A 26,919-nucleotide genomic window follows, 5' to 3' on the forward strand; every position below is an offset into this window, starting at 1 on the left:
GAGGCAGAGTGTAAGCAGAGCAGAGGTGAAGAACTCAGATTCTAAAGTTGGACCATCTGTTATCCACTGTGATCTAGGGCACACCTTTCACTTCTAGGTCTTACCTAAAAGTGGAAGTGCCTATACCCAACTCATAGGACTGTGTAGAGAATGAGATGAAATAACACCCGTCAGGGGCTGCACCTTGTGTCTGGCAGGGCCAGTCCTTGATGTTCGCTGTGAGGCATGCTATAGAAGAGCATACTCACAGGAAGAAAAGACTAGGAAAGAGTATAGTGGTGACAAAGCGGGTGTATTAGAGTGGTAAAATTACAGGTGATTTTTTTTTCTCTAGTCACCCAGTTTTCAAAAATAAAGTGTGAGGTCATGCAGAAAATTGAACAGAGAGAAAAGGAAGGAGAGAGAAGCAGAGGCAGAGAAAATGCACCAAAGAGTTCATGATTACAAGACACTGTAAAGACTAAAAAGAAAAAGGGCAGAAAAACAGAAACTACCCCCATATCCTTAACCTTCCTCTGTGCTTGGAGTCCCACTTCCCAAATAGGAATAGAAGGCTGTGGGAAGGAAGACTGTGGTTTTCAGGAGAAAAAGCAAGTATCCAGGAAAAACAATCATAAAGTTTGAAGCATATACATGATAGTGAAACATCCCACGTGGGAGAAAGACATTATCCGAACCAGAGACACTCACAGAATGCAGAAGCACTACGCAGTCTGAGGCACAGAGAAAGTGAGGACATTTGTGTAAGTCTTTTCCTTTCACTGAAAGTTGTTGAAACAAGACCTTTGATACCAGAACTGCCAGACATGGTGGTATCATCAGGTGTCCCCCCGACAGCTCTGTCCTCTCCTCCTCAGAGGTATTCCTTAGCTAATGGTGCTGGGGAAAGCTCTCTGGCTGCAGAGTCATGGGACATGAGAGGGTGTGTGTGCTGGGGCTCCCAGGGAAAGATTTCCTCCTTTGTAAAGGGCACAGCTTAGAAGAAATTCTTCTTCCTGCTTTTGGATACAACGGGAGGAAGGAGGACGTGATGTGTAAGACTAGCGACGGCAGCCATCTTGGTACCATGAGGAGTTGAACTTGAGGGTAAGTAGAAAGAAAAGGAACCTGAGTTCTCAGTAATGATTACTTAAACAGGAACCTGCTACTCCTGGCCTTTTTATGTGGGATAATAAACATCCTTAATGTTTACACCACTATTAACTGGTTATTTGGTACTTTTAGGCAAAAGCATCTTAAAATTATTCATATAGCATTTGGTGAGCTGATGTGCTCAGAGGGATATCTAAATGGAAAAAACCCATAGACAGAAATCAGGAATGGCAATGCTACAGCTTGGTCTTAATAGGTGCCAATCCAAATGATAAAAAGTTAAAAAGCTAATCAACTTTCTCCTCCAGCTTTTAGCTCCTTTTTTCTCCCCCTAAAGTGAGACAAGAGACTGAAATGTTCAGTTCTGCCACTCTAATACTCATAATGCATTTGGCCAAGTTTTCCAAGCAGACTCCTCACAGCAAATTTCTATGAATTAGGTAAATATTTTACTGAAAGGATATTTTCTTCACCCACCTCCCAAAGTACAAAAGCATCAGAATAGAACAGAAATTTCATGTAAAAAAATTATGTGTATACACACACACACACACAATGAGAAAGACTGTATATTCTATAGCAACATTAATAAATATTTTAATTCAGGAACACTCAGGTGGCTCAGTCAGTTAAGCTTCCAACTTCAGCTCAGGTCATGATCTTGTGGTGAGTTCAAGTCCCACATTGGGCTCTCTGCTGTCAGCACAGAGCCTGCTTCGGATCCTGTTTCCCTCCCTCTCTGTCCCTCCCCAGCTCATACGCACACACATGTGGGTGCAAACTCTCTCAAAAATAAACATTAAAAAATATTTTTTAACTCAACATTAAACTGAAACCTACTCTTGCAATCTCAGTTTTAGAAATGGTAAGAATTCAAAGCACCTGGGTGGCTGTCAGTTGAGCATCTGACTCTTGATTCTGGCTCAGGTCATGATCCCAGGGTTGTGGGATCAAACCCCGTGTCAAGTGTCACGCTGAGCACAAAGCCTGCTTAAGATTCTCTCTCTCACACTCCTTCTGCCCCTCTCCTCCACTCAAAAAAAATTTTTTTAGGGTCACCTGGGTGGCTCACTCGGTTAAGCGTCCGACTTCGGCTCAGGTCATGATCTCAGTTTGTGGGTTAGAGCCCCGCGTCGGGCTCTGTGCTGACAGCTAGGAGCCTGAAGCCTGCTTCTGATTCTGTGTCTCCCTCTTTCTCTCTCTGCCCCTCCCCTGCTCATGCTCTGTCTCTGTCTCTTAAAAATAAATAAATGTAAAAAAAATACCTTTTTAAAATTTTTAAATGTTAAAAAAATAGTAATAATTTTTCAGCATCCCATTCATTTCTTTCCCAAGCAAAATTTTTATTTTTATTTATTTATTTATTTAAAAAAAAATTTTTTTTTTCAACGTTTATTTATTTTTGGGATAGAGAGAGACAGAGCATGAACGGGGGAGGGGCAGAGAGAGAGGGAGACACAGAATCGGAAACAGGCTCCAGGCTCTGAGCCATCAGCCCAGAGCCCGACGCGGGGCTCGAACTCACGGACCGCGAGATCGTGACCTGGCTGAAGTCGGACGCTTAACCGACTGCGCCACCCAGGCGCCCCCCCAAGCAAAATTTTTAAACTGAAAATTTTATTTATTTATTATTTTTATTTTTTAAATGTTTATTTATTTATTTATTTTTGAGAGAGAGCACATGTGCATGTGAGCGGAGGAGGGGCAGAGAGAGAGAGAGAGAGAGAGAGAGAGAGAGAGAGAGGGAGGGAGGGAGGGAGAGGGGGAGGGGGAGGGGGAGGGAGGGAGGATCTGAAGCGGGCTCTGTGCTGACAGCAGCGAGTCCCATGTGGGGCTTGAACTCACAAACCGTGAGATCATGACCTGAGCTGAATTTGATGCTCAACTGACTGAGCCACCCAGGTACCCCTATTTATTTACTTATTTTTAAATGTTTATTTCTTTTTGACAGCGAGTGAACAGGGGAGGGGCAGAGAGAGGGAGACCGAGGATCCCGAAGTGGGCTTTGCACTGACAGCAGAGAGTCCAATGTGGGGCTCGAACTCACGAGCCATGAGGTCATGACCTGCGCTGAAGTCGGATGCTTAACTGACTGAGCTACCCAGGTGTCCCTAAATTGAAAGATTTTAAACTATAGGATTTGGAGGTGGAGGGAGAGGGAAGATCAGGGGAAAGGGGGAAAGGAATGAAAATTCTGAAATGATTCATGATCTTCACATATGAAACACCCCTTCAGTTTTATCAGATGGAATTTATAAATGTTTCGTAATAAAGTTATGAATACCAACACCAAAAGTCAGCAATAAGACAAGCCTTCTTGAAAAATGAGGAAAATATAATCCACTTTTGGTCTCTTTTTTCTGTGAACTGTTCATTACTCTTTCAAACAGAGAATTTAAACAGATATAGGGCAATATTTTAGTCTAAACTTTAACAAAATGAAAAACTAAGCAAATCACAAGAAGTCAGTATTAGGCCTCCAAAAGCAACTCTTGCTAGGGTAGTACTTTACCATGAAATTGCTGTAGATGAGCAGAAAATTACTAACTATATGAGATGGTGAATATAAGCAAAAAGACAACTTGAGACAAAAATAAAACACAGAAGTTATTTCCATTCCCTCTGAATCAAATACATATCCACATGAAAGAAAATTTCACCACTGCAACATATTTTCCTTATTGAAACTGAAGAAGGTTTCAGCCTGTGTTTGCAACAACAGGGTTGCTGTGGAAATAGCTGATTCAACATTATGAACTCGCAGCTGAATAAAGTAAGGTGTGGAACAGAAATCTTATTTAAACAGTGGCAAGAACCATAAAACATTAAAAAGGCAAACTGAATGACGGTGAATCAGCACCATATAGTTTAATGTAAGGGTCACACATTTTCCCTTTGGGCCTGACACAAATAGGATGTGTCTTTTTAATTTAGTCCTATTTTTGGAACCCTCTAATCATCACCATCATCCCTCAAATGTCCTAAGTTTTACTATCTGCTTCTGACTGCACAACGCACTGTGTATTTTATGAAACTGACTCTGTTGAAGACAGAGTTTCTGTAGTTCCTACCTTACCAGAACACGCACAAGTTATGCCACCAACAAAGCACACGTCAGGGCTTTGAAAAATTTCTGCCTGTAACTGATTCTATTAAATAGAGCAGCACGAACTTCATCATCACACGACATCACTTCAGGCTTAGGTTTCAAGACTCTTTACAAACTCTTCAAGAACGGAAGTTGTCAGAGAATGTTACTGGGTGCCCAGATCCACTTCACACCCTGTAACCCAGCCCACACCCCCAGCACTGTTATCACACCTGGAATTTGTTCTTCCGCTTTTATGGGTCAGGTAAGAGTTCTCCAAGCCATCTTGAAAACCCTTAAGACACTTTATATAGAAATGATGTGAATTATTTTAACCCTAAAATATATGTTCTACATGCAGCCCCCGCCTCCGCCTCCCCTTTCCATAGAAACACACTTTTAAATACACACACTTTACCAATATTTTCCTCTGCTTTTCTGAACCTTTCAAATCATAACAAGCATTTTGAAACCAGAAATCTTATCCTTTGTAAAAAAAAAGAATCAACAAATTTTAAAAATAATGGTTATGTGTGGGGCTATTAAGAAAAGGAAAAACAGCGACTGTTCCACCCTTAGGAGAGGACGCAGTGAACGGACTCTGTAAACAGAAACCCAGATTCCCTCTGCAGCTGGCACTGCTGAGGGTGTGGCTGCCCTCCGAGTGTGCACAGGAGATCAATTCATACCAGCAAAACCGGAAAAATCACAACTGAGAGCAACTGTGGAAGCAGCGAGAGCCAAGAGCAGGACGTGAAGGAGTCTGCTTTCTGCTAGGTGAGTCACAGGAAACTTTCCTGCCAGAGTGGGGAGGCCCGCCGTGCCCATCTCCTTCAGTTAAGAATGTAGGTCAAAGCTCCCTGGGTTTCATGCTCCAGGGATCCGAGGGGAAGGGCTAGGGCCCAAGTTTAGAGGCAGAAGCCCAGTTCCTAGGGAGCAGGGAGGTCAGCCACTGGCCTTGGCCTGCCTTCTAACTAAGCCTCCACTTTCAGCAGACTACAGCGAACTCCATCATTCCAGAAGTGAACAACACACGGGAGTACTGGGGTAGCCCTTCTTACTATTCTGGATTTGGGCCACCTTGTGTATTCTTACGAGGGCTCACAGGATGAAAGGCTCACAGGATGAACCAGCTCAACTTGTGTTTGTATATAATGACAGTCAGCTCACCCAGCTCTGTTGACACAGGGGACCCGGTGGCAATCTCACCAATCTTGGCCACTCCATCGTAGTAGGCTTTTCCCGCAAGGATCATAGCTAGACAGGGAAGGTGACACACAAAAATCATCACTTACACAAGGAAAAGAGGAAGTGCATGGAGGTTTGCTTCCAAATATCCCTCAGTCCCTTCTGGGTGCAGAAAGGTTTGGGCTGTGCCAAGGGTGGCTCTCGGAGGGCAGGGCTTGTGCCTGATAGCTGTGACGTCCCTCCACTGCACTTTCGGAGGCCCCCGCCAAATGGAAAGCTCCACAGGATCCTCACCTTGGACCAGCCCTGGCATAGCTGAATCCAGAAAAGGCCCTGCCTTCTGATGCCAGTTCCAGAGGGGATATGTTTCCAACATCAAATTAGGGCTGGAAACATATCCGCTCCAGCAAGAGAGCTTTTCTCAGCTGGTTATTCTACAGCTACACAGGTCTGCAACATTATTAGTTGAAAGAACTTGCATAGGGTGGCCCAGGAACCTGGCCTTTCAATGGCACTTTTACTTTTCTATTGAAAAACTTATTCTGAGCCACAAACAATAAAATAATTGTTGTTAGGGGGGAAAGGTATGAAATTTAAAATACATTATTTTAATCACTCCAAAAACACAACAGAATTCTCTGAAAAATAATTGAATGTTCTATCATCTCCCCACTACCTTTTTGGCAGAAACAAGGAAAACTTCTATTGCTATATCAATTGGATTCTATTTCTCTTAAAAATAGCATTTCTCTTTTCAAATTGATTCTGAAGACTAAATTATAAGGTGTAGAAATCTGTTTTTGATTTTTCTTTTTCCTTCCTTTCTTTTTCTTTAGGAAAGGGAGTCAGGGGCAAGACAGACCTGGGTCTGCATTCTGCCTTTACTTCTAATGACACGACCTCCCTGGGCAAGGTCACTATCCTTTCTGAAACAAAGGAGGGTCATCTATAAAATGCCCTAAGAGCACAAGCATGGAAGCTGCTAATATGGATTCCTTCCTTCACTTTCCAACAAGCTAGGTTTGGTAAGACTGATAGTGTACAACAAGCAAGCTTTTTAGCAACACCTAGCCTATTTAGTGTGGTTTTGAAGAAAATAATTTATTTTGCTTTACTCAAAGACTAACTCTGAAGAATACAAAATTTTAGAACTAAAAGAGCCCTTAGGAATCTCTAAGATTCCTTTCCTTTTTACTGCGAAGAAAACCAGAGGCCATACCAAGTGCTTTGCCCCAATTTATAATGGGTATTGTTTTACAACAGTGGATTGAAAAAGATATCTCAAGCATTAAAAAGTAGGGGGGAGAAGGTAGGGGGTGCCACAGAACAAATTATGTACAAGTCTAGCTGAGGATATTACTGGCCAAAAAAGTAGCATTTTCATGGCAAATTCATCTATTTCTTGTAGAGTTGAAAAAAAATGTAAAAGTTACAGCTTTTACTAATATGTATACAAGTTTAAGAAATGTAACGCTCTATTATACAGTTATTTCATAAGACTGAGGATAACCTTAAAGTATAATAGTAAAAAAGAACAATAACAAGTAGCATTTATATGGACTTTCCAAGCCTTACTTAAGTTTACCTATCCAAGAATATTAAGACATGGGTCAGTGATGTTATCACCCTGTTTCATGAAGGAGAGTGGAGTGAAGATATGCTGGGACGTGCCCAAGGTCAATGGCAAATCAGAGGCAGTGCACATAACTCCAACTAAGGTAGTTTACTTCCTCAGTTCTAAATCACCGTGCTTTTCACGACTCTTTGGTCTCAGCTAGAACTGAGAAAGAGAGGACTCTACCTAAAAACAAGGTTTGTAGCCAATAAACTGGCAAGTTAATAGGTGCAACTTTTAATAAGAAGATTTTAAGTTGTACGATACTGATAAGCTGAAAAGCAGATCAGTGGGAGAATGGCATATATGCACAATGCATAAAAAAAATTTTCGGTTTGCATCCACACGTGAAATTGAAATTTTTTGTTAACTGTTGACTTATGTTTAAAACTATTTAACCTCAGAATGGTAAAATATTCTTGCTTTAATAATAAAGTTGAATTAACTTTAAAAACTATATAATTTATCCAGAACTTAATAAAGAATACTATTCTCATAATTTTGCCATCCCCCCTTTGTGAATACATTAGGAGATTTTCTATCACTTGTTTTAAGGAACGAAGCATATTTGTCCTATTTTAGTGGTTGACCAACTACTTCATCAATCTAATCTACAAACTGCTACCAGATAATTTTCCCTTAAAGTATGATTTCATTAGGTTACAGGAGTGCTCAAGAACCTTCATGGCCTCGACTGCCCATAGTGTAAGCCCACACTCCAGAGTTCATGACAGATTTTACAGAAATCGCCTTGGATAAACCACACCTCCCAGAATTCCCAACTTTTGTAGTCCCCTATACATTGATTGGGGGCTTGGTCATGTGACTTGCTTTGGCCAATGGGGTACCAGCAAGCATAACTCCCACAGGGATTTGCACTCTTGGAAGTCTGCTATGCCAGAAAGAGGGAGCCCAGCCCCCAGCTGACTGCAATTGTAGGACTGAGCCCCAGGGGTCCAGAGAACTGCACTGCCTTTACAGGACCTTAAGAAATAATAAACTATTGCTGCCTTAAGCCACCAAGTTTAGGGAGACTTTGTTATGTGGCTATAGATAACTGATGCTGCATTCACATGCATTAACAATCTGACCCCATTCCACCTTGTGTTTTACTATTCCCCAACAGCTTCTCACTCATGCCAGTCTGGGCCTCAGATTTTGGCTTGGATGCTGTCTTTTCTGCCTGAAACCTAACATGTGTCAGCTTGCACCGCTCCTACAAGGCCTCCCGCCTGCTCTGTTCCCCACCAACTTCACTGCTCAAATTCCTGTGACACTGCTCTTTCCATGCTCTTTGTTAGCTGTGAATGTTGTCCTGACTTATGACCTAAGTGGTGACTGCACATCTGGCATCCTCAACTATACTACAAATTCTTACCGAGGACTTTACAAATTTATCTCAATTTCTCGATGGCTTCAGTAAAAAACAGATGGCCTGCAGAAATTCTGGAAATACTTTAAAAGTGCAAAATAGTCCCTTTGGGGAGAAGCCTTATTTAGCAAGAGACTAAGCTGCTGGCAGCTCCCTGAGTCACCTTGTAAAACTGCCTCGGAGAGGCACCAAGTGCTAGAAAGAAAAAAAACCATCGCAGGTCATTGTGACTTCCTTCACAGGGGCATCTAAAGAGCAATGACTTTGTGGCCTTGTGACTAAGCAGTCATGGAGGGAGAGTCAGCTGTGCAAGAATTCTAAAACCAGTCTCCTGCTCTTTGATAAGGGAGGTGAGGGGTCACCTACAGAGGTCGCTGACACTTCTCTGGGGGTGAGGGATGGTTTCCCAACAGTGAAAATGTCTGGCAAACAGCACAGAGATCCAGAAGAAAGTAAATAAGTAGTTTACTTTCCCATGATTATGACAATTGGGCACCTGTCATCCAAACTCTAGCTACCATACCCCCTCTTCCTGGGGCATGCTTATGCTAAGGGTATATGAGGTCACAGATTTATTTTCAAAACCTCAAGAGGGAGCAGCCAAAGGTGTGACATGGTGAAAGAAGGAAATGAGAAATACATAAAAGACCCAGAACTTGATCTGAACCATTGGAAACTAAGTTTTCTACTTATGTTACATGGTGGTTTTAGTGAATTAAGGTAGAGGGTGAAAATGGTGTCTGAATATTTTTGGGGTGACACTTGTTACATAGGGAGAATTATTGTGACTGTGTTAAAATCTAGTGATTATCAGCATCTCAAGTTTTTAAGGTGATCACTGATAACATTCACCTCTTAGTAGGGAAATGCATGTGTAGATGCAGGTCAGCTTCCTCCAATGAAACCTCTTGAAACTAGCAAACAACTCCAGTTCACAAAGAGAGACAAAAGCCAACGCCTGAATTCATTTTAAAGGAAGCACTCTTTTGGAAATGAAAATTTTAACTTCAACCTTTAACTCAGATGTTTTTCCGTTCAGGCTAAAACTTTTCTCATATCACTATCAGAAGTTATACACCCAAAGGCAAGAAAGTGTTCTACATAAATAAAAAGAGAGTAATTCTTCTGCTGCAAGACACTAACAAATATTTTAAGCACACATTTAATATATGTTATTAGTTCACGACGAATTTGGTTTGCAAAGTGGAAAACATGTTTATGGCAATGATGTAAAAGATTGAGTCCGGTCAAAAACCATGATCTGGTAATTGAAATACATCACTTAGAATAGCCAATGATTCAATTTATTCATTTCAAATACACTAATATCCTATCATTGCAAACTTCCATAGAATTAACCTAAGTATTGTTTTTAACTTCAAGATATTTCAAAAATTCACTATTAACCACATAAAAATAATTAAGTAAAATATTTACTGAATGGTTTTTATATGTGCACTATATTTATAAATTTAGAAAACACACTTACCATTAACAGCTTTTTCATAATTTTTTCCTAGGTTTATTAAATTTCGTAGCCCAGGATTGAACTGTTCCATAACATTCTGACAAACAAACAAACAAACAAATTAATAAGATAAGCAAACAGTAGATCAAATAATCTTTAGACTTTGTCACTACATAGCCATGGATGCCTGTGTATGCTCGACAGTACGTCTACAAAGCCATGAATGTTTACTTTAAAATAATGAAGAGCACATACTTCTTTACTGATGGAACAGGGCACTCGTACTGGCAAGACACATGTGATCCTGGCAGTTTCCCAGTTGCCCAAGGGCTGCCTAGAACCTAATATAAATGGAGCAAGTAGCCGACATGCATACCTCCAAAGCATACCCCACAGGAGTTACAGGCCCAGAAGCTGATGCTCCCAGTGGGGTTTAAGTAGGTTAATGGTTGTCACGCTAATGTTAAAAACAGGTGTGCATGATTGGAACCTTATAACTATATAAGCAATGTTTTGGTTATCAATTGAACAGACATGTCTTTCTTTTTTTTTTTTTTAATTAACGTTTATTTATTTTTGAGAGACAGAGACAGAGCACGAATATGGGAGGGGCACAGAGAGGGAGACACAGAATCCGAAGCAGGCTCCAGGCTGAGCTGTCAGCCTGTGTTGAACCCACGAACTATGAGATCATGACATGAGCCAAAGCTGGATGCTTAACTGAGTCACCCAGGTGCCCCTGAACAGACATTTCTAAGAGATCTTGTTTTTACTATGCTTAATAACCAGGAGAGGGTATGAGGGTGGGTGTTGCTGATGGCCCTAGGACACAGGCCAGTCTGCGACCTTCTGTCCAGGTGGTCACTGGCATTTTTTTTCCTAGTGATTAGTTTATTCATTAAGTTCTTATGGAGTAACCACCGAGTGGTAGGTAGGTCCTGTGCACACAATAGTAGATGGAAAGACATGGTTTCCCTCTCATAGATTTCATGATGCCATATCTCTGCAAATGTCATTGTTTTCATTTTTATTTATTTATTTTTTTAAATTTTTTTTTTCAACGTTTATTTATTTTTGGGACAGAGAGAGACAGAGCGTGAACAGGGGAGGGGCAGAGAGAGAGAGGGAGACACAGAATCGGAAACAGGCTCCAGGCTCCGAGCCATCAGCCCAGAGCCCGACGCGGGGCTCGAACCCACGGACCGCGAGATCGTGACCTGGCTGAAGTCGGACGCTCAACCGACTGCGCCACCCAGGCGCCCCATCATTTTTAAAAGTGTTATTCTTATATCACTAGAAAGTCACAAACATAGAGACAAATGCTAAGTATAAGAGACAATTATTTGGAATGTTGACCTAAACTTAGATTATCCTAAATCTGAAGTACAGACAAAAGATCATTCCTATGGGTTTCTGACTTCTTGACTAAGAATACACGGTGACTGAATGTATTTGTTCGATCTACAAATAATGAGCTTCACAGCATTAGTCACTCCGGGTGGACCACTCAAGTCTCCTTACCTCCTCTCCCCAAATGTGAACCCTATTTGTACAAGACCAGGCAATAAAAAGAATGAAAAACATACAACATTCAAATGGCAGATACTTGATGCACATGCTCTTCAGGATAAAAGGTTCTCCTTTATAAACCAGTACAGAGAGAACATAATAACTTTTATTTTATCAAACAATGATAAAGGCTTATCATGAAAAACAACCCTTGGTTCAACCTTTCCCTAAACTTCAACTTACTCCTAAGAGCACTTTCAACTACGTTGTTATTCTTATATTCATTGCCATAGTTTTGGATAATATTCTTCATTTCTCAATTTTGGACAATAATGACTGGCTTTCTACTACCCTAGATAAGGGCTCAGCTCTCCATATCACTCCACTTTCCCTACCCCAATCCTTCCTATATAATTAAATGGCAATTTGCTGGTAAGTTGAGAGGGTTTATTATGACTTTGTAAATATCGGTAACTACAATGCAAGGAATGTACTAGGGATTATGTTCCTTTCTTGGTACAGTCTTTGTTTCTCCTGGGATTAACAATCATCTCATCACCCTCCACACACACCACCCCTCCCCGGCTTAGTTTTCCATGAATCTACCTTAAATTTTTCCACATGCTCCATCCCATCTAGCAGAAGTCTATCAATATTATTTTTCAAATGCACAAAGTTGTCAGCTAATCTTCCATTCCATTTTTCCCCTGAACTTCCTCCAAGGACTCCGTCCTCTTGCTCAGTCTGGCCTGACTGTCCCTGCCACGCTGCTACCCTTGCATGTCCTTTTCTAATCCCCTGTGTTAGAGCTCTCATTAACTGGACTCCACACCTTCCTCTTTCATTATTCCCATTTGCTGAAGATCATTCTCCAAGAACAACCTAAGGAATGATGCATGATAGATAAATTTGAGTCACCATGTGTCTGACATTATCTTTACCTTGACATTTGATTGATATTTTGCTGGCTAGAGTATGACAAAGCAAAAGTGATTTTCCTTTAGAATGTTAAAGACACTGCTCCACAATTTTTAACATCTAGTTTTGCTACTGAGAAGTCAGCCGTCATTTCTTCTTCCTTTGCATAGGACATAGTTGGGGGTGCTTATTTCTGGAAGACTTCTCTTTATCCCTGTGTACTACATAATGGTCTTAGTATGGGTACTTATTAATTTTACTGGGCATTCAACAGACCCTATCCATATAGAAAGTTATGCCCATTAGGTCTGAAAAATGTTCCTGTTTTGTTTTTTGTCTCTCCCTACTTTCTGGAATTCTGATAAGGATTTTACACACCCTGAATTTATTATCTAATCATTTTACCTTTTTTCTTTGATTTTCCACTTTTTGTTCCCCCATCTCTGACAGATATCAACTTCACATTCCAAGTCTTCTATTATGTTTTTTAAAACTTTTGATATATTTTAAATTTGGGCTCTGCAGGTTTGTTTTTTTTTTTTAATTATCCCTTTTTAAAAGTATCCAGTTCTTGTTTTGTGAATGATGTATCTCTAATCGGAATAAATCATAATTTTTTTGTTATTTTCTTCCAGTTCCCCATATTATCTCCTAATTATTTCTTTTCATTGTTTGGCATCCATCTGTCTTTTGTGTTGGAGGCTTTCCTCAGACATCTGGCAATCCCTGATAGCCTGTTCATATTTAGAAATTTTTTTTTAAATTTTTTTTAATGTTTATTTATTTTTGAGACAGAGAAAGACAGAGCATGAATGGGGGAGGGTCAGAGAGAGAGGGAGACACAGAATCCAAAGCAGGCTCCAGGCTCTGAGCCGTCAGCACAGAGCCCAATGTGGGGCTTGAACTCACGGACTGTGAGATCATGACCTGAGCTGAAGTCGGATGCTTAACCGACTGAGCCACCCAGGCGCCCCTAGCCTGTTCATATTTAAGAGTAAAGTCCTAAAATGCTGGCTGGAAGCTTTTGGGTGTGGGTGTGTACACTAGGGTTGTTGTTGACTAGTAGGCTTCATTCAGAGTAACTGGACAAGTCAGCTATAGACAAACTGGCCATGTGACAGTAACCAGGGTCCACTGAGTCTCTCTAGACAAGTTTCTTATTTCCTATCAGGGGTAAGGGAAGAGGCAATGGCCAGGTGGCTGGCTTTCCCCACCCATCAGGAAGGTGACTGGGTTGGGAATTTCACAGTTTACTGAGTTGATTTTTACTGAATTCCTGCTCTCTAAGGTTTATTCCCTCCACCTTCTGCTGTTATTTCCAGGTCGAGACCTCCTCTGATTCAGTATGCCCTGAGATTAAATCTCGAGTCTGCCAGGCAGAGAGAGCTTCTAGTAGTAGTGGTGGTTCAGGTAGGAAAGAAAAACTGTCAGTTTAACCACCTTGTGTAACTCCTTTTCTGGCCCTGGGTGTCCCCTCCATCCCCACCTTCTGTGGGCCTGCTCTCCAGCCTCTCAGGTTCTTTGAGGTGAATGGCTCAGCTCTCATCAGTACTCCCACTGCAGAGTCTTTAAGTTTTCTTAAGGCAGCTACCACTTCTCCAAATTTTTCTAGGCTGTTCATCAACTGCTCTTTTTTCAGTCCTTTCTACCATGAATTTATGGCTTCCACCCACCCTCCTTTCCTCTCCTCTTTTTCTTTTCCTTCCTTTGCTATCATTTCAATGTATTCTCTCTTTTTTTTTTTTTTAATGTTTATTTATTTTTGAGAGAGACCGAGACAGAATGCGAGTGGGTTAGGAGCAGAGAGAGAAGGAGACACAGAATCCGAAGCAGGCTCCAGACTCTGAGCTGTCAGCACAGAGCCCGACGCGGGGCTCGAACTCATGAGCTGTGAGATCATGACCTGAGCCAAAGTTGGATGCTCAACCGACTGAGCCACCCAGGCGCCCCATCATTTCCATGTATTCTTAGAAGAAAAACCTCAGGGTCAATCTGCTGTACTTAACTGGAAGTCCACTCATCCTGTGTTATTGAAGCCAGTCATCTGTTTGAGCCTCATTTACAACCAGCAGCCATAAAGCCCCAAAGCCAAAGATGACTCCCATACCAGTCTCTCTGAAAGATCTAAGTCTCAATACTGGAATACAGGGACCTAAAGCCATAGCTGCTATTTCTACCCTCTTTTCTCAATTCCCTTGTTTTGTTTTTAGGCTTATTTTGAAATTGTTCAAGATTCACAAGAAGCTATAAAAACTGTACTGAGAGTTCTCACATATGCTTTTCCACTGACGGTAACTTATATAACCATGGTACATTATCAAAACCAGGAAACTGATATTGGTACAACGCTTAACTAAACCGCAGACTTCATTTGTATTTACCAGTTTTTTTTGTAAGCTTCTTTTGTTTTTGTTTTTTTAAATGTTTTTATTATTTATTTATTTTGAGAGCGAGAAGTCCATGAGCAGGGGCAGGGCAGAGAGAGGGGGAGAAAATCCCAAGCAGGCTCCGCACTGCCAGCACACAGCCCGATGTGCAGCCTGATCTCATGAACCATGAGAACATGACCTGAGCGGAAATCAAGAGTAGGATGCTTAACCGGCTGAGTCCCCCAGGCACCCCTGTATTTACCAGTTTTTATATCACTCATTTTGAGGGGGGAAAGTGCATTGTGTCTATGAAATCTTAACACAAGTATAGACTTATGTGACCATCACCACAGATACAGTACAGAACTGTTCCACTAACACAGTGATCTCTCTCATGCTACCCCTTTACAGTCACACCCTCTCCACCAATCTCAATCACTCTAATTTTGTCATTGTGAAGATATTATATAAATGGAATCATACAGTATGTGACCTCTGAGACTGGCTTTTTCACTCAGCACAATGTCCTTAGGAACCATCCAAGTTGTTGGGTGTATTAATAGTTTATTCCTTTTTTTGGCTAGTAGTATTCCACAGTACAGATGTATCATAGTTTATTTATACATTTACCCGTTGAACATTTTGGTTGTTTATAGTGTTTGGCAATTGCAAATAAACCTGATATGGACAATCACATACCGATTTCTGTGTAAACGTAAGTGTTCATATCTCCAGGATAAATACCTAGGAGTTCAATTGCTGCGTCATATGGTAGGTATATGTTTAACTTTATAAGAAACTGCCAAACTATTTTCCAGAGTGCCTGTACCATTTTACATTCCCATCAGCAATGTATGAGATTTTGGTACTTTTTAAAATCTAATAACTTTATTGGAAAATAACTGCTTTTTAATAAAAGGATAAAACTACTTTTCAATATCTCTTTCAAAATTCTTATAATAATCTTAAGAGACTAAGTCTGGACAAAAAGAATGTAAGTTCTAATAAAAAGATAAAACTTGGGGTACCTGGGTGGCTCAGTCAGTTAAGTGTCCAACTTCAGCTCAGGTCATGATCTCTTGGCCTGTGAATTCAAGCCCCTCCATCGGGCTCTGTGCTGACAGCTCAGAGCCTGAAGCCTGCTTTGGGTTGTGTCTCTCTCTGCCCCTCCCTCACTCATGCTCTGTCTCTCTCTCTCTCAAAAATAAACATTAAAAAAAAAAAATTAAAGATAAAACTTTAAAAACATCATTTAAAATTCTTATAATAAACTCATGAGGCTGAGTTTGGATGGGTAAGAATATAAGGAAACAGATACAGAGCTAACTCTGTCTACTAGAATACAGTCATTAAAAAGAAGCCCAGGTCTGTGTTTTTTCTTAAGATTATTCTTAGTTCAGGGGCGCCTGGGTGGCGCAGTCGGTTAAGCGTCCGACTTCAGCCAGGTCACGATCTCGCGGTCCGTGAGTTCGAGCCCCGCGTCGGGCTCTGGGCTGATGGCTCAGAGCCTGGAGCCTGTTTCCGATTCTGTGTCTCCCTCTCTCTCTGCCCCTCCCCCGTTCATGCTCTGTCTCTCTCTGTCCCAAAAATAAATAAACGTTGAAAAAAAAATTTAAAAAAAAAGATTATTCTTAGTTCAGCTAAGCCAAATAAGGGGAACATATAATTTGATTTCTTGATATAATTCCTGAAATGTTTACATATAACTCCTATCTTAAAATATCAAAAACAATGAATTAATGAGAACTTCCAAAATTAACACCTAGCATAAACCAACCATCCAAATGATTCTACTGGGGAAAAAAGTTAACTCATAAGACTTAGGACTACAATAAGCTTCAGAGAAAACAATACAAGAGTTTTTAGGCTCGAAAGTTTAACATACACTTCAATTTCTTATTATTTAAGTTCAGCTACAGAAATTTTCCCCCCGGAAACTTTGGCCCCCTTGAACAGTGGAAAATCCATTTCTACCCTGGCTCTTGGCCATTAATCTAGTTATTTTAGCTGAAGTACATGTATTTTTAAACTCAGGAACAAAAAAGCAGTGCTGCCTTTGTACTCCACAATCTGTAAAGTTTTATAAGTAGCAGTGGATATCTTTGTGAACTGGATGGGTCCCACACTTTTTTGAGAGGGCAGTCGTTGGGTCAAAGGTCATATGGTGTGTTAAGGTTTATTAAGACCTGAATTGTTTACATGGCCTAAGATTTAGAGAAAATCACCAGCAGTAATGAACAAATCCATTTTAAGTTTGGCACTAAAAATAAAAGGTTTAAATACCAAGTATAAAAACAAAACAAAAAAAAACCGTCCAAGAAACACTATTTTGTTACAATCAATAACAAAAGCTCAGTTACTGCCTGGCAAGGAGGATAATTTGCCAAACCAGTTTCCACCAGAATGAGTTTCATTTCCATTCAGAGAGCAATATGGATAGTCTAAGCTAAAATAACTGGCAATATCACTGTTCTACTTGGGCTGAGTCTCAGGAAGAGGAGTTGGTTCTAGCACAAAAGTTCAATAAGCAGCATTGGAGAATTAATGGTTAGCTGTTCCAAATAAAATGCTGAGGAATAAACCACACACTTTCCACCAGATTTCTAGCTGGCCCATTTATCTCATGCATTTCCTCTGCCTACTGTGGAGCTACAGATCATAATTTTAAAATGAATTATATAATCTTATGAAGGTTTTAACTTCCTCACCATTTAGATTTTTCCTTCATTAAAAAAAAAAACAAAAACAATTACCTTTACCAACATGGAACTAAAGACAATGAAGCATACATTAATTCAATTTTGACTAGCCAGATAAACTGAGCTGACTTTAAATTTCTAAGAATTAGTTTACGTTTCTTTTTCCAATTCTCTACATGACCAAGGACAAATTATTTGATATTTCAGTGCTTTATTTTTCTCAGTTGAAAACTGTGGGTAATATTTACACTGGAATAAGCTTTTAAAAGTGATTTAAGAATCTCTAGGTAAATAGGGAGTTTTATAATGTTCTTCAGGTAACATATTTACCCTTGAAAGTTTCAATGCCATTTTATATAATCTCATACAAATTAATCCAGTAATGTCACAAATGCTTAAACTAATTAAGGCACATTCTCATTTCATGTGACAAGATTATCTGTTAATAAGGATTAACTGTTTGAGAATACTTCTAGATAGACATCATTTGTAGAAAATTTTACTTATCCCTTCCTTGTGTTGTTGGAAGCCACCATTCCTGGCCTAACATCAGTATTTGATTATGTCCCTTGCCTTTAGGGAAGATATTAGTGAGTAAATTTGGCAAAAAAGCAGCTGCTTGTAGACTAACAGATGGTCAGAAGAGTCATGTTTTCATATCCATCTTCAATGGGGAGCACAAGCCAAGTAAAGGAAAATAAGACAACGGAGATATTCTGTTTGAAGTATTAAGTTACAGCAAAAATAGTCAAGATTCAAATATGTAAAACACAGAAATGCTTCCTATCAAACACGAATAGTGTTTTTGTTCCCCTTCAGTCTGTATTATCTATCTATGCTACTAGCTTCTAACTTGCATTATCTATCGATTTGTATTATCTATAATTTGTAACATGCACTCCAGTAGCAATGGGCCCGGTTAACGCTGGATGAGAAAAAACTGAAAAAAAAAATTGGGGAAATCACATCACCACCTCGCCAAGGCTCAATCTCCTCTTCTTCTTTTTTTTAACGTTTATTTATTTTTGAGACAGAGAGAGACAGAGCATGAACGGGGGAAGGTCAGAGAGAGAGGGAGACACAGAATCTGAAACAGGTTCCAGGCTCTGAGCTGTCAGCACACAGCCCGACACGGGGCTCGAACCCACGAACTGCAAGATCATGACCTGAGCTGAAGTCGGATGCCCAACCGACTGAGCTACCCAGGCGCCCCTCAATCTTCTCTTCTATAAAATGGAAATAATGATAATTTGGACTTCATGAGGAGTATGAAGATTCAACGAGATATTAAGCAGTATTTATGCAACACTTATATGCTCTTCCAAGCACCTGGTACTTAGTGCACACTGAATCAATTGTAATAATTAATATTGCAAGACAAAAGCTCTAAAATATTAGTCAACTCTTCAAGTGGATGAACATTCCCATTTCCACAGATGTCTCCAGATACCTGAGTTCCTCTCTGTAATATGAAAATAAATGATACTGGCTATTCTACCTTGAAGGGTCACATCAGGATGAGAGAGACCATGAATATAAAATACTCTAGAAAAGTGTGGGATACAAAGGAAATCGAAGGTGTTGTTATTTCTTCTATTCAGTTGAGAATATTTTATTCTTTTTTTCCTAGGTGAGATAAATTTGGCATTTATGGAGTGCTACTATATTTCAGGCTCTGTGCCCATGTTTTACATGGGCTGTTTCATTAGATCCTAACAACATGATTATTATTATCATTTTATGGATGACACACCAAAGCTTTGAGATGCTAAATTTAAAAACCTTGCTGAAGGGGTGCCTGCGTGACTCAGTCAGTTAAACGTCCATTCTTGATTTCAGCTTGGGTCATGTCATATTTCACGGTTTGGGTTCATGGGATCGAGCCCCGTGTTGGGCCTGCTTGGGATTCTCTCTCACTCAAAATAAATAAATAAATATTTAAAACTAAATAAATAAAATAAAAACTTTGCTGAAGATCGCAAAGGTCAGGCCCAGGCAGCCTCCCTGCTACCCTTTGCGCTCACCCCTCAGGTCTCAATACAATTCCTTGAAGTGAATTGTGCAATCGTATAAGCTGAAAATGGTTGTATAACAGAGCATTATTTTAGTGTGAGAAATTATGGGAGACTACAATGTTTTCTTTTTCTTTTTAGAGGATTTCTTGTGATATTACTCCTGATTTTTTATTAATAAAATATTTTAATAGCAGAAGAATTAAACCAATATTGACCAACTCTACCCGGGCAAACAAATATTTGACCTTCTTTTCTTTCCCTTAAGAAAAAAAAAAAAGTAAAGAAAAAGACTCCTCAACTACCTATAGTCCTCACAAGAATAATGGTTGATACTATCATACTGATTTTCTTTAGTGTAAAGGAATTAAAATATTACAAAACCACAGGATGTTTTTAACCACCCCAGCCAAATCTTGTATCTCTTTACTTTCTTCTCCCCAGAGGGAACCATCAATTAAGAATGCTGTTAGTTTTCTAACTCATATTTTATACTTTTACATATACATATATTTAGTCCTGACTGATACATAATTTTGTTTTGTACATTTTGATAAAATAAATGGTATCATAATACATTTCACTCTTACTTTTTTTTTTTTTTTAATTCAATGTTATGTTCCTGAGACCTGCCCACCTGGTTACATATTGACTGAGTTTATTCTACTACTTTAAGTCTGCATGGTATCCCATTGTGATTGTTAGTTTTAGGTGTCTGCATAACAGTCAGTAAATTAGGTACTAATTTAGGTGTTGCTGTGAAGGAATTCTATGGATATGGTTAACATCTACAACCAGTTTAAGTACAATCCTCAATAATCAGGGTAGGCTTCCTTTAATCACTCGAAAAGCCTTCAAGAATAAAACTAAGGTCTTCCTGAGGAAGACGATATTCTGCTTGCCTACACTACAGATTTCAGACTTCCCAGCCCTCACAATCAAGTAAGCCAATTTATTTCCTCTACTGAGTAGCATTTAGATGGGCTTATGAGTTTTGGCTAATATGAAGTATGTGGCAAGGGACTGTACATGTCTCCTTGTACACACAGGTAAGAAATTACCTAGAAACAGAATTGCTGAGGCATAGAGTAGGTGACAGATTTCTCAATTTTGTTATATACCACAATATACTTTAGAGAAAGCGGCTGTAGCAATGCGTGGTCCCACAACCACTGTATGAAAGTACTATCTTACCACACACTCACCAACACTTAGTGTTGCCACAGTTTTTTCCTACCTGATGAGTGAAAAACAGTAACTTTAAATTTTTTTTTAATGTTTATTTATTTTTGAAAGAGAGAAACAAAGTGTGAGCAGGGGAGAGGCAGAGAGAGAGAGAGACAGAGAGAGAGAGAGAGAGAGAGACAGACAGACAGACGGACAGACAGAATCCAAAGCAGGCTCCAAGTTCTGAGCTGTAAGCACAGAGCGCAACGTGGGGCTCAAACTCACGAACCGTGAGATCATGATGTGAGCTGAAGTCAGAAACTCAACCAACTGAGCCACCCAGGTGCCCTGTAAACAGTACCTTTTTAAAAAGAACTTTAGGGGCGCCTGGGTGGCGCAGTCGGTTAAGCGTCCGACTTCAGCCAGGTCACGATCTAGCGGTCCGCGAGTTCGAGCCCCGCGTCGGGCTCTGGCCTGATGGCTCGGAGCCTGGAGCCTGTTTCCGATTCTGTGTCTCCCTCTCTCTCTGCCCCTCCCCCGTTCATGCTCTGTCTCTCTCTGTCCCAAAAATAAATAAACGTTGAAAAAAAAAAAATTAAAAAAAAATAAAAATAAAAAATAAAAAAAAAAAAGAACTTTAACTGCCTCCCCTGTCAGCAATAAAAAAGTACCCATAACTCGAACTATCCGAGCAGGAGAGGAGAAACAATGAAAGGTAGTTAACTAGTATATTGCAATGGTTTCATCCTCAACTCTCAGGTCTACATAGATTTAAGGTCATCAGAGAGTTTATCCATTTAACAGCAGGGTAGGGCACCAAAAGCCTGGATACTTCATATAATTAAGCAGGTTTGGCTCTGGCCACCCCCTTCCCTGCCCCCAATCACTGTGCTCCAGGCACAACGACCTCCAGGCTGTTATCTGAACACACCAAACCCATTCCCACCATAGCTATTTTGTACTTGCTCTCCTGCCTGAAGGCTCTCTTCCTAGATACATGTCTACCAGTTCTCAGCGCCAACCCTCTCAGAGACACTCTCCTCCACTTGCCTCCCACCATGTCTGGTAGCACCTCTATTTTCCTTCTCTCTCTGGCTCCGTTCCTTGCTTCTCTTCCTTCAAAAGGCTGTTCACTAACTCACATGATATTACCAATCTATTTACTGTTTCCTTAGTAGGAAATGCATGTAAATTAAGGCCAAGGGAGATCTGTAGCATCAAGAACAGTGCCTGGACCATCTAATGTCCAAAATGTACTCATCAACAGCAGTTTTTGATTGTTGTTGTTGTTGTTGTTATATAAGAGATGTATGTGCTCATGGATGAATCAGCTACACAATATGCCCTCAGTTCATCTGAACATACTGCAACAGACACAATGACCCAGTGGGCCAAATAGTTGTGAAAATCAGGTGTGAGGTAATACACTGCCTGCACCTTCATTAGCTCAAAGTAACAGCTCCAACTGAAGGTCACAAAAGCTGTAAGGCTCTGCCCTACACTTACTAAGTCATAGCAGGCTTACAAAATCTGAAAATGCCAGGGCTTCCCTTGTGAATTCTGACTTCCCAAACTTATGTTTCTCCAAGTTGATTTTTAAATTACTTTTTAAGTATTAAGCAGTAATGTGGCCCTTAAAAAAGTACCTTGCAAGAAATACCCCAAATGTCCAACTGGTGAACAGATAAACAAACATGGTACATCCACAAATGGAATATTATTAAGCCATAAAAAGAAATAAAGCACCAAAACACACTATAACATGTAGCGACATCATGCTAAGTGGAAAAAACCAAGTCACAAAAGACCATATATTATAGGACTCGGTTTATGTGAAATATCTAGTAAGACAAATCTATAGAGACAAAAAACATATTAGAGGTTGTCTGGGGCTGGGGATGAGAAGGAGGAATGATGGCAATGGTCACAAACGACCTTCTGGGGGTGATGAATAAAATGTTTAAAATTGGATTGTGGCGATGGTTGCAAATTCTATAAATTTACTAAATTCACCAAAAAAAAATCACTGAATTCTACATTTACAATGAGTGAATTTTATACTTTAAAAATAACACTTAGATTAAGTTGTTTGTTTTCTTTTTTTAAAGGAAGAGTAATAACAAAAACATAATGTTCCAGGCTATTAAGGGCTCATGCTTTAAATCCTTAATGCTACGGAATGCCACAAAGCTATGTGTCCACTCACTCCTTGGTTGTTTCTAACTAGCCTGTCCACAGAGAGCCAGATGTACTGAGGTGCAGGCCATCCACTTTGTGAACACTGGTCCAGAACCACCCAGAAAAGTGCTACTGGCCTCTAAGCACTTATACCCATGTAGCTGTCAGCAGCAACTTCCCTTCCTAGAGTGAAAATCAATTAGACCCATTACTAGAAAAAGATAACCCAGCTATTTTGAGATAAATCTCCTGCTGGATTAGCAGCTATCTTTCCAGCTATGATTGGGGAAGGAGTTTCGCAAATGTTTCTCCAGGCAAAAAAAAGTCTTTTCTGTGTCCTCCTGTAAGGGTAGTTTCATAGGAAATCTTTAGCACACAGAGAAAATTCCCTATGAAAGTTCTGCTAGGATTTAAACGTTGCTTTGCCTTCACTCTTCCTTTCCTTTCTTCATCCATAATCCAGACTTTGGTTTATAAGTATTTCTGTAAAAGCAGTCCTTCAGAGTGCAAAGGGCATGCTAGAAATGAAGCCATGAAACCCCCAAGGTTACAAGGCTCCATCCCTTGCAACATGACCTGAACAAGAAAAGCTAATGGGCCAGTGATAAGCAAAGCACCAGGCCATCTCTTTGGGCTTATCTTCTCCCGGAAGAATATTCTCTGACTGTTCTGAGAGCACCTATTAGAGCTCCTTAAGACCCAACCAACCAAGAGATGAGAACCGGTGTGATCATCCAGAAAATTATGTATTGTTCCCTCTTAAGATACACTACTAGAAGCAATCACATCTCCATGACCTTTCAGTTCATTGTTTAAAGAAACAGATTTCTCTGACAAACACCACTTTCTCTATTCACTACTCATTTAGACAGCAAGAATTGTTCTGAAGCAAAAGCACAGTTAAGCAAAACAAAAAGATCCTACACTGGTGGGAGAAAGTAAGAAGTGTGTTCTATAACTGTTCAAACTTTTTGATGAGTTTATCAAGCCTATCATGAAAAGTAAGTCCCAGAGCTATCCCACCCAGTAATTGCGTATAAGAATTTAGGTATTCAACTGTTTTGTTTACATGTGGAGGGCAATTTGAGTTCATAACCATCCTTGATAAAACAACTTTAAGAAAAAGTAATGTCCTGAATCCTTTCAACACTACAAAGTTTCATTCTATTTTAAATACTAAACAAAAGTTTTACATTTACCTAGAATTATTTGAAACCACCTTTCCTTATAGTTTAAGTGCAGATGATTATCCTGGGTCCAAGGTCCAACCGGTGCTATAACTGCATATAGTTTTGGATTTCTTGGCAGTGCCAAGAAAGTTTCCAGGAATGAAAGCACACATTCCTAGCCTTGGCAATGAGCAACCTATCAGACACTGTAACAATGTCTGGCCCACACTGGCTTCAGTTGACAGGGGACCTGGGGACCATGCCCGAGAATCCAAGCAACTTTTGGACCTTACACGTGCGAGAGAGTAGTACCTGGGAGACTGAAGTGAATGAAATCAGGATCCATTTTTGCTTGGTTCACAGAGGTCCATGTTCTTGTTTCAAAGAATGGAAACACAATCCTCCCTATAGCCACAGTACCAAGATGACTATTACATAACTCTCAATCGGAATCTGAAAATGGGCCTCTCTTCTGGTACTTTCCTATGGTGGGGGGCAGGAAGGGTATCATGGCAAGTACAAGATAACATGTACTTAGGCTTCGTTCCACTAACTCTTTAAAGTCCTTCTCGTGTTTGGGTCTTTGAAACAACTATACATGTGTTGAATCTTTATTATATACTTACAATGAACTCAGTCCTATGCTGGACACACAGATGTGTCCAACACATGTGTTGCCCTTGAAAACACATGATCTAATAGGGAGACCGATTAGGTATCAAAAAAACACCAAGGCAATTCAGATTGACATGTGAAAATAAGAAATGCAGACATCTTTAATATTATTTGAATATCACTTAGAAATATACAACTTTATCACAGATAAACGGTATATAATAAGGAAACAGTAATGATTAACTTACTGGGTTTAAAATAGCTGTCAACAGATATATACTTTGAAGGCTAGAGAGCACACTAGACTGTTTGGTTAAGTGTTCTTACCTGCCTACTTATTGTTTTTGAAAAGGTGTATCATGGAGTAAAAATCAAGCAATGAATTTACAGGAAAGAATTTCTCATGGGCTGAGTCACATTTGTTTAGAAAGTCTTAAGTACTCAATAGGTTACAGGAACTTTACTAGATCAAAGTAAATTGCTGATTTCATACAGCAAGTGACATTCTCTTTTTAGTTTGCCAGTTCTTTCTAAATGCTACTCTTACATTGTATCTGGAATAATTCTAGTTGAATTTCCCTCACCCAGACCCTGTGAGATGGATCATTCTGTTTTGCATTAAAACTGCAGCCCTTGCAATCTGAGAAATATTGTTCAAAAACCTAAAATAATTTAAAAACAGTTCAAGTTTGGGGCACCTGAGTGGCTCAGTTAAGCATCTGACTCTTGATTCGGTTCAGGTCATGATCTCACAGTTCAGGAGATGGAGCCCCGACAGAGCCTACTTGGGATTCTCTCTCTTCCTCTCTCTCTGCCCCTCTTCTTGTGTATGCGCGTGCGCACACACACACACACACACACTCTCTCTCTCTCTCTCTCAAAATAAATATTTAAAAAACAAATAGTTCAGGGGCGACTGGGTGGCTCAGTCTGTTGAGCGTCTGACTTAGTCTCAGGTCATGATCTCATGGTTCATGGGTTCGATCCCCGCATCAGCTTAGAGCCTGCAGCCTGTTTTGGATTCTGTGTCTCCCTCTCTCTCTCCCACTCTCTCTCTGCCCCTCCCCTGCTTGTGGTCTCTCTCTCTCTCAAAAATAAAATGTTAAAAAAAAATTAAAAAACAAATAGTTCAAATTCATTACATGTAGTTCTCAGATAACAGTGAGGGGAATCAAAACTTCTAATTTTTTCATTTTGTTTCTCATCTACTTCTCTCTTAAACCCAACTTTCCAAGACTTCTTAAAACTTGCCTTAAAAACTCCTCTTGATGGGGCACCTGGGTGGCTCAGTCGGTTAAGCATCCGACTTTGGCTCAGGTCATGGTTTCACGGTTCGTGAGTTCGAGCCCCACATCAGGCTCTGTGCTGACAGATCAGAGCCTGGAGCCTGCTTCGGATTCTGTGTCTCCTTCTCTCTCTGCCCCTCTTCCGTTTGTACTCTCTCTCTCTCAAAAATAAATAAACGTTAAAAAAAAAATTAAAAAAAACCCTCCTCTTGAACTTAATCCACACATGCGTTTATTTTTTTCCTTTCTTCCAATACCAAAACAAAACAAAGTCAAAAGAATTGAACTGGTAGAGGCAGGACCTTGCTGGGAGAGAGGGTGGGGAAGGAACAAGGAAACAGAATTGATGATACTGGGCAAACCAAGGTAGAGATGAAATGCTGAAGAGACTAAAACCTTGGCGCTGTTCACCTGTCATAAGCTATAAACTCTAGAAAAGCACAGACTTTTTATCTTCATTGTGGGTCCTAGTGGTAACCACAGTGCTTGGCACAACTGTGGTGCCTAAGAAAACAGGTGAAGAGTGAATGTAGGTAATAAGCTTGGCACATACATAACAGATGCTCAAAACATTGTAGCTATTAATACCAGGGCTATCTCAGTCCCACTGGCCCCCAAAGTGAGGATTTTAGCTACAACTGCATGATAAGCATAGGTCTTCAGTATTTATTCAAAAATTGTTTTGAGTTCTTACCATGCACCAGCACAATAGGAGATTAAAAAATTAAACAAAACAAAACCCTCAAGAAGTATATAGCTCACTGACAGAAAAATTTGTACCAATAATTTCAACACTATTCTTTTATCAAATATTTACTCAGCTCTGCCTATGTGTCAGTCACTCTACTAGATACTGGAGATAAGTAGTAAACAAAATAGATGAAAATCAATGCTCTTATAGTGATACTACTCCAGTAAATATATGCTACTGCTACTAACAACACTGTTCTAAAAGCTTTCTGTATTACAATGTTCAGTCTGCACAATAACCACATGAGGTAGGTACTATTATCATCCTTATTTACAGATGAGAAAACTGAAGCATGAGGTCAAATGGAGTAACATGACATTAAGTACATATAAAAATCTGGGATAAGGCGAATGGGTGCGTTAGCTGAATATCAAGCTGTCTTCTCAAAGAGTGAAACAATTGGACTGCATGTCCGAATAGAAC

General features: G+C 40.0%; 1 protein-coding gene across 3 annotated transcripts in view; it reads right to left on the reverse strand.

The window, feature by feature from the left end:
• Nucleotides 1-26,919, reverse strand: part of BAIAP2L1 (BAR/IMD domain containing adaptor protein 2 like 1) — a 94,548-nt gene that overhangs the window by 58,500 nt on the left and 9,129 nt on the right. For 2 of the 3 annotated variants that reach the window (XM_086691237.1, XM_086691236.1), the window contains exons 2-3: nucleotides 9,845-9,920; nucleotides 5,351-5,437 (exon numbers count right to left, since the gene is read on the reverse strand). In XM_086691237.1, the coding sequence (XP_086547363.1) occupies nucleotides 5,351-5,437; nucleotides 9,845-9,920 (163 nt within the window). Of the gene's footprint in view, nucleotides 1-5,350; nucleotides 5,438-5,475; nucleotides 5,513-9,844; nucleotides 9,921-26,919 lie in introns of those variants that run through there. The other variant, XM_086691238.1, reaches the window with a different exon arrangement.

This window comes from Puma concolor, chromosome E3, assembly GCF_028749965.1.
Source record: "Puma concolor isolate L17-30 chromosome E3, mPumCon1.1.hap2, whole genome shotgun sequence".
Classification (NCBI taxonomy): Eukaryota; Metazoa; Chordata; class Mammalia; order Carnivora; family Felidae; genus Puma; species Puma concolor.